The 19856-nt window shown below is 43.7% G+C and overlaps 1 protein-coding gene across 7 annotated transcripts in view; it reads right to left on the bottom strand.

The window, feature by feature from the left end:
- The window catches only part of AK4 (adenylate kinase 4), an 88839-nt gene extending 69591 nt beyond the window's left edge, over nt 1-19248 (bottom strand). For 4 of the 7 annotated variants that reach the window (XR_006221551.1, XM_042997476.1, XM_042997478.1 and 1 more), the window contains exons 1-2: nt 19197-19237; nt 18356-18633 (exon numbers count right to left, since the gene is read on the bottom strand). Coding sequence is in view for 4 of the 7 variants with exons in the window: in XM_042997476.1 (XP_042853410.1) it covers nt 18356-18500 (145 nt within the window). In the remaining 3 variants the exon portion in view is untranslated. Of the gene's footprint in view, nt 1-9229; nt 9318-18355; nt 18634-18831; nt 18881-19196 lie in introns of those variants that run through there. The other 3 variants (XM_042997481.1, XM_042997477.1, XM_042997482.1) reach the window with 3 other exon arrangements.
- Nucleotides 19249-19856: the final 608 nt, after the last annotated feature.

The raw sequence follows: 19856 nt of genomic DNA, 5'->3' as shown, positions 1-19856 counted from the left end.
AACATCCTGACCCCAAGACCTGGGGCTCCAGGGCATAAGACTCATGCAGGACACCTAGCTCGGTGCCTGAGAGGGCACATCCACCAAACCACCGTCCTCAATAAAGACCCAAACCTCAAGCGAGACGACAGTCTCTCTCCTTTCCTTTCAGAGGCTCCCACATGCTCTATCTGTATCTGCTCTCTCTAAATCTTCAATAAACTCTGCTCTCACTTCTTCTCATTTGATTTCTATCCTGCACGAAGCCAAGGACCCTCAGGCCCAGCCAGCCTGCATCATCAGTAAATTGCCCAATAGGAAATATTAAACTCTGCCCATTAAACCAAGGATCACTTTCCAGGTAAGACGACTGACTCCCATAGTTGCCTCTATTCCAAATATGAGTTCCTAGATATCTGAAGATGTTTGCCTCGTATGTTGCCAGCAATGTACTGGCTGCTCGATTTCAACCCCTAAGTCTCAAGTCTCTACATCTTCTTCTGCCACACAATGCTATTCCAAACACCGTATACATGAAAGTGAATGCTCCACCAGACTTTCTAATTTTAGAACTCACTTTGAAATTTCCATGCTTTCTCCACCTGCCAAATTAAAGGAGGAAAACAAAGCAGCTGCCACAGCTGTTCTCCAAAAATTGGTACAGAGGTGACATACACTTTTTTGAGACAAGAATTTTCCACCTCTTGGGGCGCCTGGCTGGCTCAGTCGGTTGAGTGTCCGACTCTTGATTCTGGCTCATGTCATGATCCCAGGGTCATGAGATGGAGCCCTGTGTCGGGCTCGGTGCTGAGTCTGGAGCTTCCTTGGGATTCTCACTCTCTCTCCCGCTGCCCCTTTCCCCGACTCGCACTCCTCTCTCTCTGTCTAAAATAAAAATAAAATTAAAAAAATTTTTTTTCCAATTTTTTTTTTTAACTATAAAGCCAGAAGGTATCTGGAGTCTCTAAAAATGACCAAACTCAAAACAACAGAGCCACCTCGCCACAGCAAGGCAGCAATGTCTGGCAGCAACCAGCAAAATAAGGTGATGTTTTCAAGTCACTGCACTTCTCAAGTATATAATTGGATTCTATCTCTTTGCAATCTCAGAACAAAATGATAAAGTCTTCGGGTAAATTTAAACCTAATCAAAGCAAACAATAACTGCTATCGTGATTATTTGTTTACTTAACTCCACATATTTTACGCAAAATATCAACATCCAGTTTATACGACATTTTTAAGAGCAATTACTTCTCCTTTGTGTAGAAAGCAACACTGGATGAATCTGTATCAAAAAGAAAAAAGATGGAAGGAAGGAAAAAAGAAAGAAAAAAAGCAAGCAAGTAGGCACTTTAAGAGGAATGATGTCCTAACAGACAGCTGCCTTGCCTTGTGTAACACTTCAACTGTTAAGAACAACACGCTTTAAAAATCAATCCTACAACTTTTTTTGCCTTTCACTGGCCAGTAACGATGAAACAGTTTTCCAAAACATGTTTATAATCAGGTCTATATAGCTAAAGGCAAACTGGATCAGAACCAGAATTATGGAAAGATTCTATCATCTTAATTTCACTTCTAGAAACACCACTTCCCACCCGCATTGGGTTCCTGGCTTCTGCCACTTAGAATATCTCACCCCGACTAACAGTAGTTCCAGCTATGGCTCAGCCAACCATCTGTGGCTGTCTTTCACAATCCTGGCCATTAAGGAAATGCAATGTTTCAGTGCTGTTTGGTTTGGCTAGATTCCTCTAGACATAAGCTAAGAGAATGCATTTTTTATTCTCCAGGGTTTGAGCTCCAGCAGTGTTTGTAACATGACATTCAAATCTAAAACTAACCTTGACAAGATAGATTTTGACTGGTGTTCTGAGACAACCTAACAGAAACATATAAGCTGGGGGGGAAAAAATCCTTCTGCAAGAATCTTAAATGTATTTCCTTAACAAAACTAACACTGCAATCAACTACTAACAACAAACACCAACACACTGGCCTACAACTAGGATCAGCTGGGTGAGGCACTCACCTTGGGCAAAAAAAAAATTGAAGAGGGCAACAAAAAACCAAATTCTAGTCATTAAGATAATATTTTAATGCAATATTTCAAACTACCAAAATTAGTGCAAAAAAATCTATGATGAAAATCAACCCAACCCTGCATTTAAACAACTCACTCCCATCCATAACAATTCTTTCTCAATCTGTCAGGTCTGGTTTTTATTTTAAATTCTTGTATTTTGTTCATTCTATTGCACTACCACTGATTTATTGAGTTTAATGGGCACCCCTTAAATTTTTCACTCCAGGACAGTGCTTTACTCACCTCACCCTACCACAGCCTCAGCCCTGCCAACACACATTAACTTAATACTCACGAGGCAATCTAGTGAGGTAGTCTCACCATTACTCTCATTTATAAATGAATAAACACAAAAAAGTTAGTTACTTTGCCCAAGATTGTAGAGTAAGGGTCACCAAGTCAGATTCCAAACCCAGCTATGTAGTTCGGAGCCCACACTCTTTTTCTTTTCTTTTTTTTTTTTAATTTTTTAAAATGTTTGTTTATTTTTCAAGGGGAGAGAGACAGACCATGAGAGGGGGAGGGGCAGAGAGAGAGGGAGACACAGAATCCGAAGCAGCCCGATGCGGGGCTCAAACTCATGAGCCATGTAATCATGACCTGAGCTGAAGTTGGATGCTTAACTGACTGAGCCACCCAGGCGCCCTGAGCCCAAATTCTTAAAGACAAACATACCACCTCTTAGAGTTTTGTATCACAAAGGCATTCAGCATAAAATCATACAGTCCTAGATTTTAGGATATAACAGTATGTAGAAACTATCCAAATAAACTATAATTAATGACAATCTGGGCAAATTTAGTCATGATCTATTCATCACTGATCAGTGTCCTGCAATATTTAGGCTAAGTGGTAATTCCACCAAACTCCCAAATTTTTCTAACTTGTCCCTAATACTTTAAGCCATCTCAATGCTCAGAATGAACCAAGGGAGAGACAGAGTATCTGACCCCTCACTCAAAGGACAGGGCTACAGATCTGAGTAGCCTAGAGTAGCAGGTGTCTGTGCTTAGGTTCTGAGATACCCTCAAATACTGTCGGCTTTTCAAAGCTAACTGAGCCACAGTGTGCACTGCAGGACAATGTTCAGAAATACTCCCAAATAATGTGTTCATTTGAAAGAGAGTAGAGGGGTGCCTGGTTGCTCAGTTGGTTGAGTGTCGGACTTTGGTTCAGGTCATGATCTCACAGTTCGTGTGTTCAAGCCCCTCATCAGGCTCTCTGCTATCTGCACAGAGCTCCCTTCGGATCTTCTGCCCCTCCCCTGCTCTTCCTCTCTCTCTCTCTCTCAAAAATAAATAAACTTAAAACAAAACAAAACTTAGAAAGAGAGTAGATTTAGAAGTAAAGCCACTACAGCTACAATGATCCCACCATTTTAGTCAGTTGTTTGTTGAAGGTAGCCATCAGAGTTTAAAAGGGTCATAATGAAATCAGGCTGAAAGAATTTAGAAAAGTTATCTTGGAAAGAATGGTTGAAGTAACCAGAGCTATTCTTCTGGATGGGAGGCCGGGGGGAGGACAACTTAGGTCCGGGAAGTGGTGCCTAGCAACTATTTTCAATTATCTGCAGAGTTAGTGGATTTAATTTGTGTGACACCAAAAGACTCAAGTTGGACAAGTGGATGACAGCTTATGGATGATCGTTTCAAGGACTGGCTTTCATCTCAGTATAAAGAAAAAAGTCTTCCAACAATTAGGCCCATCCAACAATGAAAAAGCCCTTCTCCAGTGGGGGAGTTGGCTGTCAGCTCCTAGAGAAGGGACCCAGCACAGAATGGCCACTTGGACAGAAGAACTCAAATTCCTTCCAATTCTAAGGCATTAAGAAAAGGAACAAATAATTAAACTTAACACATTCATTGTTGTGCATAGTGTTTAGTTACCAAAAACCCTAGAAAACTAAAACAAAACTATGAGCTCAATGGGAAGGAGGTCTTGCTCTTTCTTTGTATTCCAAACTAGATTCTTGATTTTTTTAAAACTAAGCCACTGAAGTAATACAAGTTAAAAATCAATCTCCCTTATAGAAAAAATAAACTGTGTCCTGAGACAGTATTTATAGTTACCATTTAAGAAAATTAGGAAGCTGAACTCATATATGCAATCAATATTTTATAGTTCTCCTGCAAATGACATTAGCTATTCTTACCAAGATCTACAGAGGTCATGCAGAAGGAAAAAATACAGAAGCAGTTAAGTCAGAATTTAGGAAAACAAAGCAAAGCCAAAGTCAAGTCAGATACATCAGCAGCCCAATACATTAAAAGACCTTGAGAAAATCTATCCAATCGGACATACAGGTAAAGTTAGAAAAATGTCCACCTTAATGATGACAAAATTTCTAAAAAGCAATTTTGGGTCTTCCCAAAGGAGTCTTCCAAAAGAGGCACCCAAAGAAATTTAGTGGAAGTATTTTTGTTTGGACTAGAATGGAAACAAGACAGTTTTAAAAATTAGGTCAGCACAATTAATAGTTTAAAAACAATGAATGCTTGTAGCCTCTGCTGAGCAGCTGAGTGGTGCGCGCGCACGCGCGCACACACACACACACACACACACACACACACACACCTATGTATTGCCTAAATCCCACTAGATTATGCCAGTGATTCCATTCAAAGCACCACATTTACTGCAGAAGATTTTAAATGAAATCAAAGTATTACTACTCCAGGGAAGAGGGAAGAAACCACAGAGAGAACCCTCCTACTTGTCAGGCATTTTACGCAGATGACCCCATCTGACCCTCCCAAACAGCCCTGTGAGGTGGGGTTCTTACAACTGAGGAAATCAAGTTAATTAACTCTCCCCAAAGTTAACTAAGCCCATAAGAAGTTTAGACAGAGGTATGACAGAGGTATGACTCCAAAGCCCAACCTTATTTCCTCTAGGCCACAGAGCCAGCTGCCGGTGCCTATCATTCGCTATGCCAAAACCACTAGAAACTTGCACCTGGAACTTCCTGCAGGTATGTTAAACTTGTCATTATCATCAACCCTGGACTATCTTCCTTTTAACTAGGTCCACTTTCCCCCACAATCACTGAAACTCATCCCTTTAAAGAGTTGCATTTGGCGCTGCCATTCCCATGCACAGAGTCATATTAGGTATTGCAGCTTCTCCCAAATTCCCGTTTTCATTACTTTTACCTTATACCTGATCTAAACTGTTTGTGACACCACCTTAGCTGTGCTCCACTTTCTCTCCCCTACAATCCACTCCTACTTTGCTATGAAAAACAGCCATCATACCTCTAAAGGAATTTGAGGAAGGAATTGATTCCGAACCACCTTCCTATTTATAAACTCAATGTGGAATTACATGAAAGCCCCAAAGGACAATTCTAACTTTCATGCCTGTAATTGTTCCACCTCTAGGTTTCAATCAAAATATCCTTAAATGTAATCACCTCCTCTCATATATGATCCCTCCATCAAAAACACCCTGCTCCCATTTTTCTACCTGCCAGTACCTTACCCATCCTACAAGGCTCAGTTCTAACACCATCTCTCCCACAGCTTTCATGGACTTTTTCATCCAGAAATAGATCAAACAACTATTAAGCACTGTCTGACGGTATGTCAGACACTGGAAATACAAAAAGAACTCTATAAGTTTATACAAATGACTTTAGTGTTCTTTACACAGAGCCCAACCTGGGGTGGCTCGATCTCACAAACCAGGACATCATGGCCAGAGCCGAAATCCAGAGTCGGACACTTAAACAACTGAGCCACACAGGCACCCCTTCAGTGTTCTTATAAAAAATTTGTCATTCTTTTATGGGTTTTTTTAATGTTTATGTTTATTTTTTGAGAGAAAGAGTGCAAGCAGAGGAGGGGCAGAAAGAGAGGGGGACAGAGGTCTGTGCTGACAGCAGAGAACCCGATGTGGGGCTCAAACTCACAAACTGTGAGATCATGACCTGAGCTGAAGTCAGACACTTAACCAACTAAGCCCACCCCAGGTGCCCCTCATTCATTTTTTTAATAGCACTCAGTATAATCTGCCTTAATAAACAATTAATTGGGTGTATGTTTTACCTTGTCAACTCCTTAAAGGTGGAGACCATTTTTGATTCCTATTAACAGGATGCTACTGGAATACACCGAATTTAACAAGTAGTTACTGATATTTGAAGTCTATCCATTTGTTGACATTTTAACATCTTAACTGTTCTCCCTACTTTCATTCTAGAACCTTCCAATCTAGTTTACAAATAGCCAGAGTGATCTATTTAAAATGTGAATGGGGGTGCCTGGGTGGCTCAGTTGAGCTTCTCTTGGTTTCTCTTGGTTTCGACTCAGGTCATGATTCCAGGCTCAGGTCATGATCCCAGGCTCAGGTCATGATCCCAAGTTTGTGGGATGGAGCCCTGCAATAGGCTGTGTGCTGAGTGTGGAGCCTGCTTAATATACTCAATCTCTCTCCCCTACCCCTCTACACCTCTTGCATGCACTCTCTCTTGCTCTTTCTCAAAAAAACTAAAAATTAAAATAAAATAAAACAAACAAAAATAGTGTATTTCTTCAAGCAGAATAGAATATGAATCAGATTGTCAGTACCATATTTAAAAACAAGGGCTTTACCTTGGATTAGGCAATGACACCAAAAACCGCAAGCTACAAAAGAAAAAAACAGATAAACTGGACTTCATCAAATTTTAAAACTTTGCACTTCTAAGGACAACATCAAGAAAGGTAAGAAGGCAACCCACAGAATGGAAGAAAATATATGCAAGTCATATATCTAAAAAGGGACTCGTGGGGTGCCAGGATGGCTCAGTTGGTTGTGTCCGACTTTGGCTCAGGTCATGATCTCACAGTTTGTGGGTTCGAGCCCCGTGCCAGGCTCTGTGCTGACAGAATAATACTCAAAATAATAAATAAGCGTAAAAAAAATTTTTTTAATAAAAAAAATAAAAAGGGACTTGTATCCAGAATATATAAAGAACTCAACACAGAAGGAACATATGAGGCCATCTAAAAAATGGACAGGATAGACATTCACCAAAGAAGATGTACAAATGGTCAATAGCACATGAAAAGATGTTCAATTATCATTAGTGCTTAGAGAAATGTAAATCAAAATCACAATGAGATACCACCTCATGCTCATTAGGGTGTGAAAATCAAAAAAGACATACAATAAAAAGTATGACAAGAATATGAAGACATCGCCACCTTCATTCATTGTTGGTGGGAACATAAAATGGTTGAGCTGCTTTGGAAAACAGGTGGCAGTTCCTCAAGATTTTTGAAAAACTTTTTTAATGTTTTTTTTTTTTGAGAGAGAGAGAGAGAAAGAGAGAGTGCGTGCACACAAGGAGAGGGGAAGAGAGAGGGGGACACACAGAATCCAAAGCAGGTTCCAGCCTCTGAGCTGTCAGCACAGAGCCCGATGCGGGGCTCGAACTCGTAAACTGCAAGCTCATGACCTGAGCCAAGGTTGACTGCTTAGCTGCCTGAGCCAGCCAGGCACCCCAAGATGTTAAACTTAGTGTTACCATATGATTCAGCAACTCCACTCCTAGGTATATACATGACAAGAGAGATGACAACATATATTCACATAAAAATCTGTATATCAATGTTAATAGCAGGAAACAACCCAAGTATCCATCAACTAATGAATGAATAAACAAAATGTGGTATATCCATACAATAAATATTACCTGGCAATAAAAAGGATTGAAGTAGTGATACATAACTACAACATAGTTGAGCTTTGATTTGAAAACATGCTTACTGAAAGAAGCCAAAGACAAAAAGTAGTATCTTGTATGAGTCCATTTACCTGACATATTCAGAGTAGGCAAATCCATACCAACAGAAAGTAGATCAGTGATTGCCAGGGGCTGGACGGAGGGGAAATGGGGAATGACTACTTATGAGTGCAGTTTCTTTCTGGGGTAATGAAAATGTTCTCAGATTAGGCAGTAGTGATGTGATGGTTGCATGATGCTATAAATATACTAAAAACCACTGGAACCAATGGTTTTATACGCTATATAAGGGTAAGTGCTATTGTAGATATCTCAGTAAAGGTGTTATACATAAAAAATAATGACAATAACAACAAAACCCCAGTCACTCTTCATCCAGTTACATGGAAGCCCAAACTCCTGATCATGCCTCAAAGCCCTATGCCAACCTTTGCAGCCTCCCCTTCTACCATCTCCTTCTTACAGTGCTCCAGAAACACTTGCCTCCTCTCCTCCAGGAAAAACTCACTCCTACTCTAGGGATTTGTCCACATGCCCTTCCTCTGCCCCCAAATCTTCACACACCTGGCTCCTACCCTCACTCAGGGCTCAGCTTAAACATCATCTCAGAGAGGCCTTCTCCAACCCACAGTCTAAAGTGGCCTTCCCAGGCACTCTCCATCACTGTACTATCATATTTTGGGGGGAATACTTATATAGCATACAAGGCTTAAGGCATAAGGTATACAAGGTTACCTTGACTATTTTTCCCTTGTTTATAGCCCATCTCCCCTCCTGCCATAACAGGCAATCAAAACGTTTGTTGAACTAAACTGACACTAGTGAATTTACTGTTGAGATGGTTAGAGACTATATAACTGATGTTACAAAACAGATCACCTTACAGGGAGATGACAATGAATGCCATATTATAGATACAGATGGGTATAAGAGGAATTTCAGAGAAAAAATGACATGTAGCTGCAACAGCTGTGGAAAACTTCACAGAAGTGATGAGACTGAAAATAGACTTTGAGAGATTAAGTGTGAAAGGGATTCCAGGAGAAAGGTGCACCTGAACAATGCCCTCCCCACCTTGTCCATGACCTCACAACACTTCACCCACACACATCCCACCATGACTCATGGGAACATAACGCGAAACCTAGAACTTGAACCCGAAATGGTGAGTGCCTCAAGGGTTCTTCTGCATGCCTCCTCATACCTAATGTAGGCATAGAAACATCTGCCAAATGACTAACGAAACATCAGGCTCAGGTATTATTCCAGAAGTCTTACCATTACAATGAACGGTAATTTCTACCTCCTCACAGTTGCATAAAGTTTCTATTTTAGACCTTTTGGGGTTCTTTTTTTGGGGAGGGAGGAGGAAGTCAGCGTTTCCTTAGATTTTTGTTTTAAATGTTTCAGGAACAGAACAACAAAACACATACCTCTAGACTACCCTGGAACCTGCTGACCTCAGTGTACTTGTGGAGAGCTGAGCTGCAATGATGCCCTGGCCATCCATTGTTCCGTGTCCTGTTTATAAGACATGAAGTGGATATTTCACTATGTACTGGAGTACCTGGATGGCAGCATGACATAATGGGAAGTTTAACCCTACCTATGAAGTCCCAAGTTTGACTACTAGCTTCTCTACCTTACTAGCTATTTGACCTAAAGCAAGTAATCCGACCTCTCTGAGCCCATTTCTTCATTTGCAAAAGGATGTAGTAACAACTGCTCTGTAGATCTGTGTGTAGACTAGAGAATAAAACACATCCATTAGCCAGTGCAGGGCCTAGCACATGCTCGACCAGTGCAAATGTTAGTTATGATGACCAAATGACAGGAATATAAAGTGCCAAAGTCACAGGTCGTAGGTCAATAACGAAGTGCTGAAGAACAGAAAACAATTGATTTCTAGCTTGTTGGGAATTTGATGAGCAGGAGTGACTGTGCATTATTTCAATATCATCAGCCTCTCTGGCTAAATAAGAGATGCTTGCTGCCAGGTCTGTCATTTAACTAGTACCAAGAACTCTTGGAACTTGGACATGGGACTGTTAAAATATAACATCAGCCATCTAATTGTACTTCATGAAACTGTACCAATGAGACCTTTTGGACCATGTCTTAAAGGTGAACTTGAGAACTAAACATTAAGGTGGGGGCGGGCGGTACAGAGTAATGCAAAGCCTCTACTACCTGCTCATGCTTTAAAAAACAATCTAGTTTGCTAAAAGAGCTGAGCTATCTGACCCACTGTGTAAAAGAATACTGTCTAAAAGTTTACAAGAAAAACAATTTCCTAGTCCTTAAATCTTCTTACAACATGCATTACACAGATTGCTTAAGAGCAGAGTAGCCTAATACCATTTAACAATTTACTTGGTAGATTTTAAAGGAAATAGGCAATTCAATATGTCCTCTATAATGGGTAGATTTGTAGCTAATAGTCTGGTACCCAACTTATGAGTTTCATGATCAGGTGCCATCACTTGAGTTCTAGGAAGTTTGGAGCAGAAGTGTAAAAGCTTCATAAATTATGATGCTAATATATTTGTGTGTATCTTAAAGATAAGCACCAAGTAATGAAAACTGGAAAAAGTGATATGTAGCAGGTACAGCAACCTTTTCCTTTAATAGCATAATAAGAGATGAATAAAGGCCAAAATGGTAACACACAGGTGTGATCAAGCCACAAGAGCAATGATCCCTTGTGGACCATACACGAGCTCTGAAAGGAGTTCCAGTTATATGGTGGCAACAACCATCCCATCTCCTCACCTGGCAGCTGGACTCATCCGTCAAAACTTAGCTCGGGAATCATCTCTAGAAACCCTTCTGTAATCTCACCACCTTCTCAATGCTAGGTTGGCCATACTACCCCATATCCCACAGGACCTACACATGTACATCTTTCAGCCTCTATTACCTTATCCTTGTTTACCTGCCTCAACCTCCTTCAGGAAATAGACTTTGTCTCACTTCTTTGTATCCCACAAGCCAACACTGCTTGGCACTTACATATTTGCTGAAAGACATAGTTACTAGGACATTCAAGTCCTAGTCAAGCATGCTTTGTATACCAAAGGACAGTAACTAACCTAAATTCCATCAACAGAAGATTAGTTAAATCAGCAGTTCTCCAAGTGAGGTCCAAGGACCCCAGGAGTCCATTAACACCCTTTCTGGGGTCTGTGAATTCCCCTTTTCTCTAACTACACATCTATGTGAAGCCAAGTATTCTTTCTGTACTTTAACCAAAACAACACAGCACACAAACTGAACGAAGAACCAGATAGAAGAATCCAGCTTTCTTTTACAAAGCAAGACATTGAAGAGATTTGCAAATAGATGAAAACAACACTATTCTTCTCAGATTTTGTTTTGGAAAATAGTTATTTTTCATAGAAATGTTAATCTGTAATGGATTTATCGTCATGTTTAATGAATTCACAAACTTTTTTTAAATTTCCCAGTTTTAACTTCTAATATAGTAGCTAGAAGTATAATCCATCTAAAAGGCTCTATTGAGACGCCTGGGTGGCTGGCTCAGTCAGATAAGGATCCAATTCTTGATTTTGGCTCAGGTCCTGATCTCACAGTTCATGAAACCTGAGATTGAGCCCAGTGTTAGGCTGGGCGCCAACAGCGTGGAGCCTGCTTGGGATTCTCTCTCTCCTCTCCCTCTGCTCAAGGGTGCTCTCTGAAAACAAATAAATAAATTAAAAAAAAAAAAAGCTCTATGGAGTGCTCAGTGAGTTTCGTTTTGTTTAGAAAGAGTGGGGGATGGGCAGAGAGAGAATCTTAATCCTCCACTGAGCACAGAGCCTAAGGCAAGGCTTGATCCCATGACCCTGGGATCATGACCTGAGCCAAATCAAGAGTCAGACATTCAATGGACTGAGCCATCCAGGCACCCCTCAATGAGTTTTGTTTTTTTTTTTAAGTGAGTATGCGTGGGGGAAGGGACAGAAAGAGGGAGAGAAAGCACAGCAAGCAGGCTAGGGTCCACACTGTCAGCTCCAGGCCAAACTCGGGGCTCAATCTCAGGAACTGTGAGGTCATGACCCGAGCCAAAATCAAGAGTCAGATGCTTAACCAACTGAACTACCCAGGTCCCCTCAATGAGTTTTAAATGTGAGACCAAAATGTCTGAGAATGGCTGGTTAGAAAAACTATGGTTACAACTGTAACATAAAATTATGGGTCTGGGCACCTGGGTGGCTCAGTTGGTTAAGCGTCTGACTCTTGATTTTCTACTCAGGTCATGATCTCCTGGTTTGTGAGATCAAGCCCCACATCAGCCTCTGTACTGACAGTGCAGAGTCTGCTGGGGATCCTCGCTCTCTCCCTCTCTCTCTGCCCCTCTCCCAGCCATTCTCTCTCTCTCTCTCTCTCTCTCTCTCTCTCAGTGAATAAACTTAAAAAAAAAAAAAAAAAAAGAGTATGTGGCCATTTTTCAAAGAAGTAAGATAGATTGATACCTGCTAATAGAAACCATGTCTAAGCTATACTGCTAAGTCTAAAGAAAGATATGAAAAACAAAATATAAATTTGTACTTTTTAAAAAAGAGGCTACTGCCATCTATATATATGCTATATATATGTATGCATAAATTCTCTGGATGAACATTCAAGAAAAGTAACTAGTAGGTATCCTGGTAGAGAGAGGAACCATGGGTCAGGGAACATGTATTCCTGTAGAGAGTAACTGGGGAACCACTGGTCAAGGAGGGGAGAGAGACTTTCCACACCATTTCTGGTGTAGTTTGAAAATTTTACCATCTGCACATATTACCTTTCCAAAAAAAACAAAAGTGGGATAAAAATTATATTAAAAGAGTACAGGGGCACTAAGCTCATATTAAAGAACACATTGTAATGACACTAAAAAATAATAAATGATATGTTGTGCAATAAAGCAAGCAATTTTCAAAATAGTAATACAAAGTTTATTCTTGAAATTCAGTCTGGAAGGATACACTGTTTTTAAAAGTATTAACAGTATTTTTTCCTTCCAGTTAGTGGGATTACAAGTGTTTGTCTTATTTATTTTTCTTGTTTTTTTAAACCTTTGATAACTTACACATACTATTTTTATAACCAGAAAAACAAGGAAAGTTTAAATACATATCAATGTATGTGTACCCATGTCTATACTTAAATATTTACTAAGCCAAAAACTACATGAATAATTTAGAACCTATTATCTGCTTTTCAACCAAGCCCTTGACTAGAAGCTTGTAAGCTAATTTTTTTTTTTTTTTTTTTTTAAGTAGGCTCCCCGCACAACATGGGGCTTGAACTCATTAACCCTGAGATCAAGAGTTGCATGCTGTACTGACTTAGCCAGCCAGGCACTCTTGTAAGCTAAGTTTAAAACTCCTTTCTTCTACAGTTTAAAAACTACTCTGATCCAGTCATTTTATTTCTTTTTCTTTTTAAATTTTTTTTAAGATTTTATTTATTTTTGAGAGAGAGAGAGAGTCAGAGCACAAATGGGGGAGGGACAGAGAGAGAGAGAGAGAGAGACAGAATCTAAAGCAGGCTCCAGGCTCTGAGCTGTCAGCACAGAGCCAGACGCGGGGCTCCACCTCACCAGCCATGAGATCGTGAAGTGAACAGAAGTCTGACCTGAGCAGAAGTCGGACGCTTAACCAACTGAGCCACCCAGGTACCCCTAGTCATTTTGTTTCTAGTAACCTATGCCAAGGAAAATATATTTGCTGAATGATTTACATGCAGTGACGTTCATAAGAGCATTATTAAACAGCAAGTAACCCAAATGTTCCACACCAGACTGGTTAGGCACACTCCAGTTCAACCCTAAGGCACATTCACCCAAGTGCTAAGGCCAAAATCCCAGGACTGATCTCTGGGCTGCTTTCTCTCCATCACCGCTCACCACCAGCTCATTCATCCCCGTAAGCTCTGCCTTCATTTGCATCCTAAAGCCCTTCATTTCTCTCTGCCTTCACAACTACCCCCCAATCCAAGCCATGGTCCACTCTCCTCATCTACATTGGTCTTCCTGGTATCACTCTAGCTTAACTGGAGTCACTTCACACAGCATCCCAAAGTTCAACTTTTAGAGTAAATCCTTTCATGTCATTATCTTATTTAAAACTCTTCAATAGCTTTTCAGTGCCCTTTAGATAAAATCTAATTCACATTTTCCAAATTTTCCACAAGGTACAACTAAAGCTCCTTTTAAAAAATGACCACACTGGGGACACCTGGGTGGTTCTGTTGTTTGAGCGTCCAACTTTGGCTCAGGTCATGATCTTGCAGTTCATGAGTTCAAGCCCCACATCGGGCTCTGTGCTGTCAGGGCAGAGCTGGCTTCAGATTCTTTGTCCCCCTCTCTCTGCCCCTCTCCTGCTTGTGCTCTCTCAAAAATAAATAAAAAATGACCACACTGGGTGCACCTGGGCAGCTCAGCCAGTTGAGTGTCTGACTCAGGTCATGATCTCATGGTTCACCAGTTCGAGCCCCTGTTGGGCTCTATGCTGACAGTGCAGAACCTGCTTGGGATTCTCTCTCCCTCTCTCTGCCCCTCCCCCACCCATACTAGCTCACTGTTTATCAAAATCAATAAATAAACTTAAAAAAAAAAAAAAAAAGACCACACTGAAGACTGCTTAGATTCAGCTGTTCATGTAGCCAAAGCAGATGTACTCTCAGGGGACACCTTACTCAAGTCACAAATTGTTCTTTCAACACCCATAAAAACCCTCAAAGAAACCAGGCATTGTTGAGTGGACCTGTGGAATAGACAGATCCTCCAAAATGGTCAGACCCTTGACCCGAGCTATACCCCAAGTCTTACCAAGCTAGAAAAAAAAATGGAACATAGCATATTCCAGAAATCCTATTAATATTCTACAGAACAACTATTTAAATTTGTTTCAGATATCTTGTTCAACTCTGTCAAGTCTCTAGATACAACCTCTCTATCCTCCAAGACTCAGAAGTTTTCACTCTTACATAAGATACACATTTATACTTAACAAATGCAAAAAAAAAAAAAAAAAAAAAAATCCAGAGCCCTCTGAACTAGGTCATCTTTTCACAGAAAAGAGGCTCAGGCCATAGTCTAATTTGAAATGCTGGTCCCATATGCAAACCCCAGCAAAAGCTGCAGTTAATATTAATTAAGAGCAGAAACACGTTTGTTCTTGAACATTCTTTCACCCAGTCAAGTCCAGGATGCTTCCAAATGGAAATCTCCCAATTTTCCTGTACTTGAGATAGGAGATCCAGTACAGAATAAGGTGATTTTTTTAAATGCCACTGTTTGTCCAACCCTTAAAACGGGATTCTCACATCCTTTCAGAGGGAGGTTTCAGCCACTATCACTCAACAAATGGAGACTAATGTCTCTAACAAACTTCTAATAAAGTTTTAATAAGACTCACTACTAAGCGCCAGCAGTGTGTGTGCACCCACATTCCTACACATATACACACATACACAGAAAAGCTAATATTCTTTATGACAGAATGTAGGACCCACCTCCTGGCAATCTATAATTCTCCCTTCTATTTACTCATGCAATGCATGCACTAAAGAAAATGAGAAACTTGGGGCGCCTGGGTGGCTCAGTCGGTTGAGCAACCGATCTCAGGTCAAGATCTCACGGTTTATGAGTTCAAGCCCCCGCGTCGGGCTCTGTGCTGACAGCTCCGAGCCTGGAGCCTGTTTCAGATTCTGCATCTCCCTCTCTCTCTGCCCCTCCCCCATTCACGCTCTGTCTCTGTATCTCAGAAATAAACAAACATTAAAAAAAATTTAAAAAAAAAGAAAGAAAGAAAGAAAGAAAATGAGAACCAAAGACTTGGGTGTGAGTCTTCAAATAAAGTCTTTGATTAAGTCTCAGCCTACACTGCTTCAGGCCAATTAGACAAAGTCAAAGGGTGACAGCTATCATGAGACTGACTAATCTCAGATCCATAGTAGGCACAAACTTTTACCATAAATCAAAACTGAACAGAATGGACTCAATTGCTGGAGACTATCTGACTCTTGGATAGTAGACAGAATTTGTGACCCAAAGACCTGTTGAACTCTTTCTATGCATTAAGTACTTTGCCATATCCCTGACCTTGAAGTCTCTTCAGAGGGTACTGGAACATGGTGAAGTTAGAAGTGACAAGTGACACATGATTATCTTAAATATTGCTACAGCCCCCCAGTACCTAGAACACTGTCTGACACATAGCAGGTACTTGGTAAATACAGGATGAATCAGACAGACATTTGCTGTAACGCATTGTAACTGTATGTGACAGCAGCAACAGAATCAACAAAGCCACGCGCAGAGGAAAGAAATGAATTCTGCCAGGGCAGGTAAGGGAAGACTTCCAGAAGCAATGAGTAGCCCTTCCCTGGAAGAGCATTTATTCAGCAGGCAGTGGTTGCAGGAAAGCCATGTGGACAGGAGTATTCCGGAATCAAGGTTGGAGCAGATGGCCTGAGCTACCTTCCAACTCGAATTCCTACCAAGGTTTTCTTTCCGGGGGTTCTGTTATGCTTCCTCATCTTCTTCAAATGTTCCAACTATAAAGGTATACATACAGAGGAGCTGTTGTGCTTCTCTATCAGGAAATTAGCTAAAAGCAAACAGGCAAAAGAAAAATACCGTGGAATGTTTTGTTTACCAGGCAATGAGCCTGTGAGACTCTAAGAAACTTCTGTGAGAAAAATAATCCAAGAAAACCCTGTAAGTCCACTAGAAACAAGCCACTTTGAAAACAAATTGCTGTCCTTCATTTTTCTTCTCTTTCCCTGATAAACAGTTTTTAAATTGGTTTATAAAAAAAACTACTTGGTACCCAACAGAAAAAGAAAATCTGAACATTTTGTAGTCATGTCATACTGTAGGGAGAAACACTTGGAGAAAATGAAGCTGTGTGAAAGAGAACAGAAACTAAAATCCAAAAACCAAACAAAGTTTAAAAAAAAAAAAAGTGAGAATAAGGGAAAACAGCAAGTGGAAAGTTTTCAAAACCTCTAAGAAAGTTCTGAAGTAAGCCACTTCCTATCACATTCTCTTTAAAAATGGAAAGGGCACTAATCCAGTCTGGGATGGACAGGGTGAGGTCTTTCAGGCCAGAAGGAAACGAGTCCCCAAGTCAGGTAGAGGGAATGCTAAGAAACGGGCCCAATGCCACTTAAGCGTTTCCTCCCCTGACCACGTCTCTGGCTCCCTACCACGGAGAAGCTGGAGCCAATCACAAAACCCTCCGGCTGAGAGCCAGCCTTCCCTCTCACACTGCTCTTCCCCCAAACTGCATTCCAAAACAAAAAGAATAAAACGCATTGAAAAGTGGTATTAAAATTAAAACAGACCCAATTGAGGCAAGAGAAAATTCCAGGTGCAACCTGGTACACACAACTTTTCCTTCTGAGAGATGAGAGGCGGCGGGCGAGTCTTCTTGAAAATCAAAATAAAAGCTTGCTTTTGCAATCTGTTTAAGAGATAAATAAAACTCTGCCTTTGAGATACTTCCTAGATACTTCCTAGATTCCTAGGTTTTACGCTGTTTTCCAGCACAGTCCTCTTGAAACTAATCTGCGCTTCTGTAATGAAGATCCCTGGGTAATTAGCCCACGGATGGGCATTAACCACCCCGGACACCGCTGAGGGCGGTAGAGAAGCTCCCGTTTGCAAATAACAAGTTTTCATAAAGGAGTTGCTTATTATGAGAATATGCATCCCAGAAAGGTTATGTACCAGCGGCGCAACAGCTACCTCTTGCCTGTCAATGCCAATTCATCAGGAACCGGGGTTGCCGTGGGGGTGGAAGGAGAGGGGTGAAGGGCCCTATTGAAAGACTAAGCGATCAGGCGACTTACATCCCCAAATTCACGACGCCAGCCAAGGGAGGCATTCTCAAGAAGCCATTTCCAGGGAAGCTGGATTCAAAATGTAATTTCTCAGATTGAGTCTCCTACTACGTAGTCTCCTAACGGCCAGGCCCCGGCTTGCGAAGGAGGGGTGTTAGTGGTGAGAGTTTACCTTAGAAGGCGGCAGCGGACAGACAGGCCTTTCAAAGCCACCAGGGCTCTGCCCGGAGGCCCAGGGTGACGCGGAGGGGCAGGAACAGTGCGCGACTGGGGGCCCCGCGGCGCCACAGGTTCCCCAGAGCGCAGCGGGACCGGACTCCCACAGGTGGGCAGCGAGAGCGGGGGACGCCCCAGTTCCCCGGGGACGCGTGGGCTGGGAGGGCTTATCCTTAAGGAAGCAGGGCGAGAGGGAAGCTCGGGTTTTTCAGCTGTCTGGTTCTCCCTCAGCTGGGTGGTTACAGGCTTTTCCCCAAGGCAAGAGGAGTCCAGGCGAGGAGAGGAGAAGCATGCACCTCCCACCCTCTTCCTGGCGAGCCTCGGCACCCTCCTGGGGCGCGGTTAAGCCGCACCACCGCGGGCCACCGTTTGCATGCTCCCAGGCACGTAGGAGCCTGCACGACCACATGCGGGCGGGGGAAGGGCGCCCGGGGACTGAGGAGACCCGACCCAACCCGATCCCGCTACGGCTCACCCCCGCCCCTCGCCCCCGCACCCCTCACCCGTGTTGGCTTTGATGTTCTCCCGCAAGAAGTGGCCGCTGGAGAGATGCTGGAGACCAAAGCTCTGAGCGATCCTCTGGCACACGGTGCCCTTGCCCGAGCCGGGCGGCCCAAGGATGACCGCGCGCAGGAGTTTGGAAGCCATTGCCTTCGCCAGGCAGGGAGGGGGCGGCCAAACGGACAACCCGGACAGCGGCCTCAGAGAAGCCCGGGGAACTTTATGGCTTCTGCTTCTGCCTCTGACACTCTCCGCTCGCGCGGGGACTCGCCGGGCGCCCCTGCAGGGGGAAGGAGTGACTTTTGAGACAACCCCTCCCTTCAGCCCCGCGCCGGGGCCGGCTCAAAGGCGGAGAAAGGCGCCACGCTACCCATCCCCGCCCTCCTCGCCCCCACGCCGCGATTCAGGACAAGTCCGGAGTCCCCGCCCCTGGCGGGGTCGGACTCGGGGGCTCTGAGGGCGGCCCGGCCAGGCCCACCTCTATCCCTTCCTCTTTCGTTTCCCACGCGGCGTTCGAGGAAGGGGCCGGGCGGCCTGGCATCCCCGCGCCAGTCTCCACCGAGGGGGACGCCGGGAGGGGCGGTGACTCCAAGCGCGCCCCCAGTCGCCCCACGCACCGGCCGGCCTGGGGGCTGAGCCCCTGCCCCTACCCTCGCACGTGGGCAGCGCTGAGTCTGCGCCGCGGCCCCTCCCCAGCGGCTGTCAATCCCCGGGAGTCGCCACGGCCCCCGCCGCCCGCGCGGACCGCCCAGCGCCCACCTCCGCCGAGGGCGGACGGATGCGCTCCCCGCCATGGGGAACCCGAGTCCGACGCCTCTCCACCCCAAGCAGTCAAACACACACCTCGGCTGGGACGCGGCGCTCCGAGAGGCTTCCAGCCCGGATCCCGCTGGGCGGCGCCGCCTCCGCCCGCCCCCACTCCGAGCCCCAGCCGGCCGCGCGGGACTCGCGCCTTACGTAAGCCGGGGAGACCGGCTCCGCGCGAGCTGTCGGCCGGCGCCCCCTCCCCTTCCCGCCGCTCGGCTCCCACCCCGCCCTCCCAGCCCACGTGCTCCCCACCACCCTGCGGGGGGCGCCAGGACTCAGACCCACCTCTTGCACTCGCCCGGGGACCCCGTTTACTGTCAAGGGGAAGGAAAAATACAACTTGTTGAGTGCCTACTATGCGTCAAGTTCAGGGCTAGTGGTTTCCTTACGCAACAACCGTTCCAGATATTCACAGATGAGGAAAGGAGGCTTGGATTATCGTCATTCATTCAACAAACGTTTGTTGATCTCCTACCGTGTTCCAGACACTGTTTTAGGCGCTTGGCACATAGCTGTGAATCAAAGAGGTGGAATCTTGCCCAGAGTGCAGCGGGAGTTTTGAACCCTTATCTGCCTGGCTCCAAAGCCCAGGCTCTTTGGGGAAGAAGGAAAGAGGAAATGGTCACTCACCTGGGCTCAGGTTTTTAGAGCCTACTAATTTCAGGACTTCAGGGCCCAGGATGTTGGCACTACAAT

The sequence above is a fragment of the Panthera tigris genome, chromosome C1 (genome assembly GCF_018350195.1).
Source record: "Panthera tigris isolate Pti1 chromosome C1, P.tigris_Pti1_mat1.1, whole genome shotgun sequence".
In the NCBI taxonomy this organism is placed as follows: domain Eukaryota; kingdom Metazoa; phylum Chordata; class Mammalia; order Carnivora; family Felidae; genus Panthera; species Panthera tigris.
The sequence above is the reverse complement of the archived record's forward strand: the minus strand, read 5'-3'. Positions and strand labels throughout refer to the sequence as shown.